Source organism: Elaeis guineensis, chromosome 5 (assembly GCF_000442705.2).
Source record: "Elaeis guineensis isolate ETL-2024a chromosome 5, EG11, whole genome shotgun sequence".
NCBI classification, from domain to species: Eukaryota; Viridiplantae; Streptophyta; class Magnoliopsida; order Arecales; family Arecaceae; genus Elaeis; species Elaeis guineensis.
This window is the reverse complement of record NC_025997.2, coordinates 124,419,025-124,429,505: the sequence shown is the minus strand read 5'-3', so window position 1 is coordinate 124,429,505 and position 10,481 is coordinate 124,419,025. Positions and strand designations below refer to the sequence as shown.

The 10,481-nt window shown below is 43.6% G+C and overlaps 1 protein-coding gene across 2 annotated transcripts; it reads right to left on the bottom strand.

Annotated features, from left to right (window-relative positions):
• Window positions 1–6,068: 6,068 nt before the first annotated feature.
• On the bottom strand, window positions 6,069–8,298 carry LOC140857861 (uncharacterized). 2 transcript variants are annotated; one of them, XM_073257042.1, is made up of 8 exons: window positions 8,114–8,298; window positions 7,951–8,016; window positions 7,497–7,741; window positions 7,215–7,418; window positions 7,020–7,112; window positions 6,758–6,859; window positions 6,305–6,664; window positions 6,069–6,203 (listed from the first exon to the last, which is right to left on the bottom strand). In XM_073257042.1, the coding sequence occupies exons 2-8, from the start codon at window positions 8,006–8,008 to the stop codon at window positions 6,126–6,128; spliced, it is 1,140 nt and encodes a 379-aa protein (XP_073113143.1). In that variant the 5' UTR covers window positions 8,009–8,016; window positions 8,114–8,298; the 3' UTR covers window positions 6,069–6,125. The 2 variants fall into 2 exon arrangements, with proteins under 2 accessions (XP_073113143.1, XP_073113142.1); XM_073257041.1 differs by lacking the exon at window positions 8,114–8,298 and having other exon boundaries at window positions 7,951–8,081.
• Window positions 8,299–10,481: the final 2,183 nt, after the last annotated feature.

Genomic DNA, 10,481 nt, shown 5'->3' with positions numbered 1-10,481 from the left:
AACTTAATATATATATATATATATATATTGAATGAGGTGAAAAATATAATATTTAGATTTAAGATATCACTTTACTTTGGGAAAACGAATTGCTAGCCATCTATATTGTTTAAATCCTTCAAACAAATTGTTCGAGGATTCAACCCATTTCCCGTCCACTCCCATAAAATGAGGCCCTAGCAATCAAAACAAGATATCATGATTTACTACAAGTTTTCCATGAAATATTTCATTCATTTGATATTCTCCCATTTGATTTACAAAAATTAACAATTAAATCATAAAATAACAAAATTTTGTTGATTCCAGTGAAATATTTCCCTAATGCATACCCTACAGCTTCTCCATCTATGTTAAAAGCTACATAAGAGCACTTCAACGATATTTGTCCTGTCAAGTGTCAACCTTATTCCCTTTTATGTACTCATGTTATTCACCAACCTATTAATGAATTAGTAACTACTTTTTGTTCTACTAGGTTGACTTTTGTCACTTCTATCGTTTTCTTTTGGTTCTTATCTTTGTTTCTGTTTTGGATATAAAAAGCATGAAGCCAAGCAGGCAACAAAGTGGGAGTAGTCCATCATCGCCGGTAACCTCCCCTTTACCCGTTCCTCGTAAAGCCAAACTGTAACAAAAGCACGCAAGAATCAAGTGAGGACCACGAGGAACCAAGCAACCATGCATCGGCCATGCTGCACCACAACAAGTCAGTCTATACGCCCATGCCAATCCGCTTCAAATCGCATCCACATTCACGCTTTCAACCTCCAACTAGTCCAGGCCTCATTTAAGGCTAACCTTTTGTTAGATATGTTCATGCATACAATGGCATATATACATATATTTATATATTTAATAATTCACGAGTTTCTGGCCAATTATTTTTTATTTTTTTACTTGGATAACCGAATTCCAAGCTTTAAGAAAGCAAGAAATGGATAGGCGTCTCTGCAAGCTTTCCAACAACCCCACATCTCGGATTGTCTTCTTCGCCCGCAGCTTTGATGAGCATCCGCTCTTCTCCATCGACGACGCCCTCTGCCTCCTCACCAAGAACCACTCTCGAGTCCCGTGAGACCTTGACTTCCGTCTCGCCATCTCCGATGAGAAGACGGCCCTGATAGATGTTAGGGATGGACGGCTCCCGTCTCACTGCTTTCATCTCCCATCTCGCCGTCTCCATCTTTGGCATTGTTCATCTTCTCATGGGTGGATGGCTGGATGTAGTGGAGTCGGATGGTAGGAGGGCCTAGGGGCCTAAAACAAGTGGGGGCCTAGATCCCTTGCTTTGGTGGCCTTATCCTTAAGCCGCGTCCCATGCTGGCTTGCCATGTCAGTTGTTACCAACGTAACAATGAGAACCTCGAGGAAAGAAATCCTACTCTCCGGTTAGAAAGATAAGCATAGTGGATTATTGTTATTTTGCTGTGAAAATAATTATGCGGCGGACTGGGCTGCTATACATGTCTTGTTGGGGGACTTTTGCTTGATCTCTTTTGGGCTTTATGAATACCATGAGCTGGTATAGTTCTAAGGGCTGATATTTTTTTGGTTGCGTTTCCTAGATATGGAATCATTTGAACTGTTGTATTTGCTAGTCTGTGTATGCTCGTTTGTATCGACAAGCTACTGGTTGCTTGTCTTTTGCCATTTCGGATTGTGGATACCTATCGTGAAGTTATTGCTCTTTTATATTGTTAACTATGCTTGTGTTACTCTTCTCTATATGTGTTTTTTGGAATCACCGCTTTATTCTGCTTAATTTTACTCTATTGTGACAAGTTGCTAGCAGGGGACTATTTATTTACAGGGGGCTTCATTGCTCTGTTTCTGTGGTGTTATGGGAACACGTAGGGCCTGATGTCTGTCTTTCAGATCCTTTATATTTTCTCATAGTAATACACCCTGTTGGAGAATACCGACCGATCCCGCTCATACCGACTCATCGTCGGGCCGACCGACCGACGGCTATCGACCGACCGAGGATACATCGGTCGGACGGACCTTTTTCGCTCTCCCAACCGACTATCGGAGGGGCTCAAATTTTCATCCGACGCTCCTCAGCTAGCTGCCGACCTAGGGTCGGTCGGCTCCTTCAATCACCGTACTACTGCCAGAGACTGTCAGTCCTGACAACAACATGCGGCACTGCCGCCTAGGGGCATTATCCCACCTAGGGTATGGGTCAACCCTAACGATTTGACAGCCCCACGGCGATTTGACACATTTACGGCGACTCTGACAGTCTCCAGTGAGTTGACAATTCTTCAATTGTCCGCGCCATTAATGACGGCGCCATACCACGCTCCACTATATATATCGGGAAAGGCAACAGTGCTAGGGGTCTTTTTCGAAAACTCTCAGGTTTGCTCCCTCTCTCTCTCGATCCCCCTCTCGTTGAGCTCCTTGTTTTCTTTTCACTGTTGCCCAGTCTCCTCTCTGACTTGACCGTCGGAGGGTCCCCGCCGGAGCCCCCTCCGGTCAGTGTGGACTTTCTTTTGCAGGCACTCGTTCCCGACGACTAGGCGACGAGGGGATTGGCCGCAACAGATTGGCGCGCCAGGAAGGGGAAGGGGGGAGCGACGCTCATAGTGACAAGTTAGTGCTTCATCGACAGCACCAGGGATCGCAACCCCCACAGAATTCTAGATGACAAAGACAAGAGCTCAGCGATCGAGGGTCACCGGATCGGCGAGGCGCTCTTCCCGTCGGGAAGAGGCCTCTCCTCCACCCTCCACGGCGGAACCCAGCTCTCCGCACCCCGCGGTGACCACGGAGGCGCAAATCACGGCGATCGTACGGCAGATGATCGTGCTGACGGACGCGGTCAAAAGCCTTCAGCAACAGCCGGTCCAGCTGCCGCCATCACCGGCCGGAGAACCGACGGCACGTCCGATGCCCTCCAGGAACAGCCGCCGACGCCCGCGTCGATCTCCGTCGCCTCCGCAGGAGCACCTGCCGCAGCGCTCCTACAGAGAGGAGGAGGGGCGGCCGCGGTGCGATACCCACCGGTCCCGACGGCCTTCTCCCTCCCAACTAGAACGACCGAGGAAGGAGAAGCGACCACGAACGCCGTCCGCCTTCCTCTCGGACTCTTTCGAAGACTCCACCCCTGGGGTCTCCCAGCACCGACGGACAGACGACTACGAACGTAGGTTCGAGGAAATCGACCGTCGGCTCGCACAGCTGTAGGTGGACGGGCAGAAGTCGTCAAACGACGTCGACTTCCAGACCGCCCAACCTCTCTCTCGACTCATCCTCGACGAACTGATCCCCAGTCGGTTCAAAATACCGCATGTGGAGCCCTACGACGGCTCCACCGACCCAATCGACCACCTGGAGAGCTACAAAGCTCTCATGACGATTCAAGGGACAACTGACGCCCTCTTTTGCATCGGCTTCCCCGCCACGCTCCGCAAAGCTGCCAGAGTCTGATACTCCGATCTTCGATCGGAAAGTATCCACTCCTTCGGACAGCTCGAGCACTCTTTCATGGCTCACTTCAGCACCAGCCGGAAGCCGCCGCGAACCGAACAGCCTTTTCTCCCTCAAACAGGGAGAAAACAAGATGCTCCGATACTTCGTGATGCGATTCAACGCGGCCACGCTTGAGGTCCGGGACCTCAACGAAGACATGGCTATCTCGGCCATGAAGTGGAGGCTGAGGACGTCCCGATTCACTTACTCCCTGGACAAGATCCTCCCCCGGACGTATGCCAAATTATTGGAGCACGCATACAAATACATGCGCATGGATGAAGGAGCCTCCGACCGATGCTTGACCGAGTTCAAGGGCCCGAAGGAAAAGCGAAGAAAGGGTCGGGACCCCGTCGAACCTGATAGGCCCCCGACCGACGGTCGGGTCTCACCCCCGCGACGAAACCAGAAGTCGCCCCGACGGCAGACTCCAAGGCCGACACGTCCAAAGTATGGCTCCTACACTCCTCTCTCTGCTCCCCGTGTGCAGATTTTGATGGAGATCGAGGGGGAAGAGTACCTGCGACGGCCTCTGCCTCTGAAGGCAAAAGGCCTCGACCGACGGAAGTACTATCGATTCCACCAGGGCCACGGCCACAATACCAAGCAATGCATCCAACTTAAGGATGAGATCGAAGCTCTCATCCGCCGAGGGTATCTCGATAAATTTCGGAGGAACCCGCCGACTCAACCAGTCGCCGATCGACGACCCCAGCCAACTGAAGAAGCGACGACTAATCAGCCAACGGCCGGGGTCATAAATATGATTTTCAAGCGACTGGGCCCGGAGATGTTTGCTGGAGGGGAGCCGACGAAGAGGCCGCGCCCGGACGACGTAATTACCTTTAAGGAAGAAGATGTTCGGGGCATCCAAACTCTCCACGACGATGCTGTTATTGTTTCGGCAACAATAGCGAACTATGATGTAAAAAGAATTTTTGTGGATAATGGAAGTTCAACGAACGTTTTGTTTTACTCGACCTTCTCCCGAATGCGACTATCAACCGACCGACTCAAGAGGGTCCCCATGCCCTTGATAGGCTTCGCCGGGGATGCCGTCACGATGGAAGGAGAAGTTACCCTGCCCGTGACGGTCGGCACCGAACCACGATAAAGCACGGTCCACTTGACTTTTGCGGCCGTCCAAGTGCCTTTGGCCTACAACGCCATACTTGGAAAACCCGGACTAAACACTCTCAAGGCGGTTGTCTCGACGTACCATCTTCTGGTTCGGTTCCCGATCAAAAATGGAGTCGGAGAGATGCGCGGAGACCAACAGCTCGCTCGTCGATGCTTTCAGATCTCCACTTAAAGCGACGAGTTGAAGGGCTCCCTGACGATCAACAAACTAGACCAACGGGAGGAGGAAGAACGGAGCTCACCGGCCGAACAGCTCGTGTCAATCCCGATAGCAGAGAGCCCCGACTGAAAGGTATGGGTCGGGTCTCAACTACCCGACCCAGAACGACAACGGTTGGCGGAGCTGCTGAAGGCCAATGCCGACATATTTGCTTGGTCGGCAGCAGATATGTCGGGCATCCCCCCGGAAACGATAACGCACCGACTCAACATCGACCCGACGATGAGGCCGTTGAGGCAGAAAAAAAGGTCTTTTGCTCCTGAAAGACAGAAGGCCATCGACGAAGAAGTGGACAAGCTACTCGAGGTGGGCTTCATCAGAGAAACTATATATCCCGATTGGCTCGCCAATGTTGTCATAGTAAGGAAAGCCAACGGGAAGTGGAGGATTTGTATCGACTACACCGACTTGAATCGGGCCTGTCCGAAGGACAGCTTTCCACTTCCAAAGATCGACCAGCTGGTGGATGCGACGTCCGGATTTCGACTGCTCAGCTTCATGGACGCCTTCGCTGGGTACAATCAGATCCGGATGGCGCCCGAAGACGAGGAGCACACACTACAGGAAAAATGGTCATTAACGACGCTATTAATGGTCATTAACGACGCTTTAAAGCGTCGCTATTTCGCTTTACGACGCTTCGAAAAGCGTCGGCAAAGCGTCGCCTATGTAAGAATGGAGACGAATAGCGCCGACGCTTTTTAAAAGCATCGTTATTTTTTAACGACGCTTTAAAGTGTCGTAAAAATTAACATTAACGACGCTTTAAAGCGTCGTTAAACTTGTCTTAACGACGCTTATAAGCGTCGTTAAATATATTTTTAACAACGCTTTAAAGTGTCGCAAAAAGCAATTTTAACGGTACTTTTTAGCGTCGTTAATGACTCCGCATCATAAACTCTCCCAAGACGCTTTTGGAAGCGTCGGCTTTTTGTCTTTAACGACGCTTATAAGCGTCGTTAAAATAATTTTAACGACGCTTATAAGCGTCGTTAAAGGTTTTAAGAGAAAAAAAAAATACAGGTATTATTTACAAAAAAAAAAGAATATATATATTCCTGTATGAAATTATATCAATTATTCGAACATAAACCTGTACAATCACCACATTCACATTCACACCTGTACAATCATCACCACCATTCACATCAAAAGCAAACTTAAATAGAAAATTTAACCAAACCAAAAGATAATATTTTATATAAATAAAAATAAAGTACTAATCGTTCATTACAATCAAGAGTAATATAAATAAATATAAAAATATAATAAAAATAAAATAATATCAATCTGCAGGCGGATGGTCGTCGTTGTCTCCACGTGACGTGCCGCTATCTCGACGGGTGCCTGATGTGCCAGGAGCCTACAAGAAATATATCAAAAGCATGATTTGCATATCTATAAATAAAAATATATAAATCATTAAATTAATACAAAAATATATATTTAATATTATGTGTTTACCTGAGATGAACCATACATCTCTAATAAAGATGTAAGGCGATCAATCTGTCCCCTCATGGCCTGCATCTCGGCACGGCTCTGTCGCATCTCCTCCATCTCAGCGGCACGACTCTGTCTAATCTCCTGTATCTCCGCTTCGAGTCTGCGAACGCGTGAATCCTGAGCATCTGCTGCAGCATGCTGCGTATATCTACTAACCTCAGATAACTGAGTGGGGGTGACTCCTACTCCATAACCCCTCACTCGGCCGTAGCGCTCTGGTCCCATCAACTCTGTGAACACCTCGGTCTCGATACGGCTCTGCTGCGTAGATGCTGCGGACTCGTCGTCACGCTCCGCAATGAGAGATGTAGCCCTCTCCTGTATTTTTTTTGAAAACAAGAATTATACATTAATAGCTAACAAAATTAAATTTAAATCATTGCAAAAAATATAATATTAATAATGCCGTACATATAAATCTCTCGACTCATCTCGAACAAAAGTACCATCCTGATGAGTATGAGTCATCCGGTAAAACTCCACTTGTCCGGGTTCCCTCCCATGCTCATCCTCCTACACAAATAATTTTAATTTTAAGCAAGCAGTTATAATAATTTAAAAAAATATATGAGTATCATGATACAGACATGGTCCACGATACATAATGATATTAGTTATATAAATATTTCAACATAAAAATTCAAAGTTAATTATGAAAGTTTAAGGAACATACAAACTCCTGTCGGAGTCGTGCATAACTCTTCGACCCCGATGTATGAGGAACAGACTGAGCTGCTCGTGCAGCTCTACCAATAGCAGAATAAGTCTGTAAAATAAAGTAAAGAACTTGTTATATATATAATATATAATAAAAATCAATATTTTTATAAAATATTTAGGAAAAAAAGATAATAAACAGATAATATACCTGTGCCCTCTCGGAGAACCAATAATGAACCAACTCCATCCACTGATGAGGGGGTACATCAGGAGGACAATTCCTAGCAACCTCCTCCTCTGTCATACCCTGTCTCATATAGTCTTTCTTCAATTGTGATCTATATTCTTTCCATTTGCGGTTGAGAGACTTCATTACAAAATCATGAGTGGATGGAGGGAGAACAAACTTGCTCTATAAAAAAAAAGTTAAATGAAATAAATTATATAAATGATTAACAATTAATATACAGTATGAACATCAATTCATTACCTCTATAACTCGGAGGAGCTCAACTTTATACGTTGGAAGCATGTCATTCCATTTTGCATAGCCCAACGGACATAGCTGAGGCCTCCGAGCAACAGTCTCCAAAAATGAAGTCAATAAGCAGGCAGCTTTCTTAATTGGCTGACCTAGCTGATTGCACTCCACAATAATCCTCTCGCCCTCACGCATCTGCCACACATCTCGTACTACTGTGGGTCCGCGTCTGGGGCGTACTCTCCCGGATCCGTCTGCAAAAAATACATAAAAGTAACTATATCATAAATATACATAAAATGAAATAAAAAAAAATTATATGAAAGACAATATATACCCTGCACATGTATCTCATCATCTGGCTGATGAACAGGAGGATCGTGCTGTGCTGATGATGAAGGACAGGGCTTAGAATGCTGTGCAGCTGAACTGGCCTCAGGCTGCTGTGCTGAAGAAGACGTACCGGCCTCTGTCTGTGAAAACTGAAACTGCACACCAGCATATCGTCCCCTGCGACGCATGATGTCACCTAGCATTTATATAAATAAAAGGTAGAATCAGTTAATATATGGAGTAAAATAACACAATAATTAATGCAAAATATATACATCATAAATAATTATTACCAGTAACAATCAAGCAGTAGTGTTTTCTTCAAATTCTGTTCTAACCAATGTCGTCGTAGCATTTAAATCATCAGCTGGCACAAAATTGTAGGGCATACATTGTGTATAAGTGTCATCGTCATCATCCTCCACTTGGTTTCCCATATCATATAAGTCTCTAGATTTTATTTTGATGACAGTAAATCAATCTTTATCTTTTGCGTCTTGTACATAAAATACTTGACGAGCTTGAGATGAAAAAATGAATGGATCATCCTTCAATAACACACCAGTGTGTATCAACCTTGAAAAATTTACAAGTATAAATCCATTTGCATCTTGTTTCAAACCCCTTGGTGAGTTTATGTCTATCCAATCACATCTAAACAGTACTACTTTAAATTTTTCATAATAATCCAACTCATAGATATCTTTAAGTGCACCATAATAGGATTTTCCATCCGCTTCCACCATAACACCGCTATTCTGTGTTTTTCTAAATTTCTCCCATTCTCTAGTATAAAATTTAAAGCCATTAATTATAAAACCTTTATATCTATTCACAATCTTGTTAGGTCCTCGAGCAAGAGCTATTAGTTCATCTGAATTATTTGTCTCCATCATCTTTGATACCTAACAAAAAATGATATGACGAAGTGCAGTTGAGTTATCTGATATTAAATATGTATCAAAAATTAATATATCCCATAATTAAATAAAAATCACACCTGATTCGAAAGCCTCATAGGGAATAACTCGACCAACCATCGCTGTTCAATCCTTGCATTAGGACGAATGTTATGATTGGCTCATCTCTGATAAATTAAAAATTCACTGCATAAAATATAAATATATCATTTAGAACATTATATCTAATATAAAATTTAAATTTTGATGTCATTCCTTAAATATACTAACCTGCGATGGTCAGATATTATGTCACTATGAAGTAACACATAACGATGTGCTTGTGCTAAGGATTTTTGATCAAGTACAATACTTTCACCTCTTCCCAAGAATTTTCCAGCAGTTAAGAACTTATACAGTTCTGCATTCTCCACAAAGTCATTATGCCGTTGAGGTCGACTAAAAATAGTCTCTATACCTTGAAGATATCTTGAACAAAATGTCAAACATTCATCCGCAATATATGCTTCAGCAATCGAGCCTTCGGGATAGGCTCTATTTCGCACATAATCTTTAAGACGCACAAGATACCTTCAAGAATTAAATATTTATTAAAATATCAGTATGCTGTTGTTTCTAATAAAATTATCAAAAAATTTAAGGTTTGTAATAATACCTCTCAATAGGATACATCCATCTATAATGTACCGGTCCACCAACTTTAACTTCTGAAGCTAGGTGAATGAGCAGATGTACCATAATAGTAAAAAATCCAGGAGGAAAAATCTTTTCCATCTGACAAAGTGTAATTGCAATATCGGATTCTAACTGATCAAGTTCCCGAGGATCAATAACTTTGGAACATAACGCCTTAAAGAATGACGATAATCGAAGTACAATTGTAACAACTTGTTTCGGCAATGACGATCTTAAAGCTATTGAAAAAATATCTTGCATCAATATGTGACCATCATGACTTTTAAGATTTGAAAGTTTTCGATCCTTTAGATGCACACATCGTGAAATATTTGATGCATATCCATCGGGTACTTTGATACTTTTCAAAACTCCCAAAAAATTATCCTTTTTTCGAGCAGACATTGTGTAACATGTAGGAGGCACATAAATTCTATCATTAGCAAGCATTTTAGGATGAAGTTCCTGTCGGATACCCATTTCTTTTAAATCAAGACGTGCCTTCATGTTATCTTTGCTCTTTCCATCAAGGTTTAAAAATGTTCCAAGTAAATTATCACAAACATTCTTCTCTATATGCATGACATCAAGATTGTGCCGAATAAGATTATGTTTCCAATAAGGTAAGTCAAAAAAGATACTTCATTTTTTCCATAAATGTTTACTTGGCTGTTGTGTAGATGCTATCTGTGTGTCTTCCTCATTTTCATCCTCGAAATAATTGTCTGGATCTTGAAACACCTCTGCATCTATAGTACTGATACTGACTTCCTCTGGTAACCCTTCGTGCACTGAGCTTTCAACATCATCCCTTCCTCTTTTTTTAGAGGACTTTGAGTGCTTACCATAGCTGTAATTCATGCCATCCATTTGTCTATGAACATCAGTTCCAGAAGGTAGAATAGCGGTACATCCCAATTCTATAGTACCATCAAATAAATCTTTCTGAAATCAAAACGGATGATTTGCTTCCAACCATCGACGATGTCCCATGTAACAAAATTTACCTCCATGTTTTAACCAAATTGAATGTGTTGAATCTTCACAACAAGGACATGCGACCCGT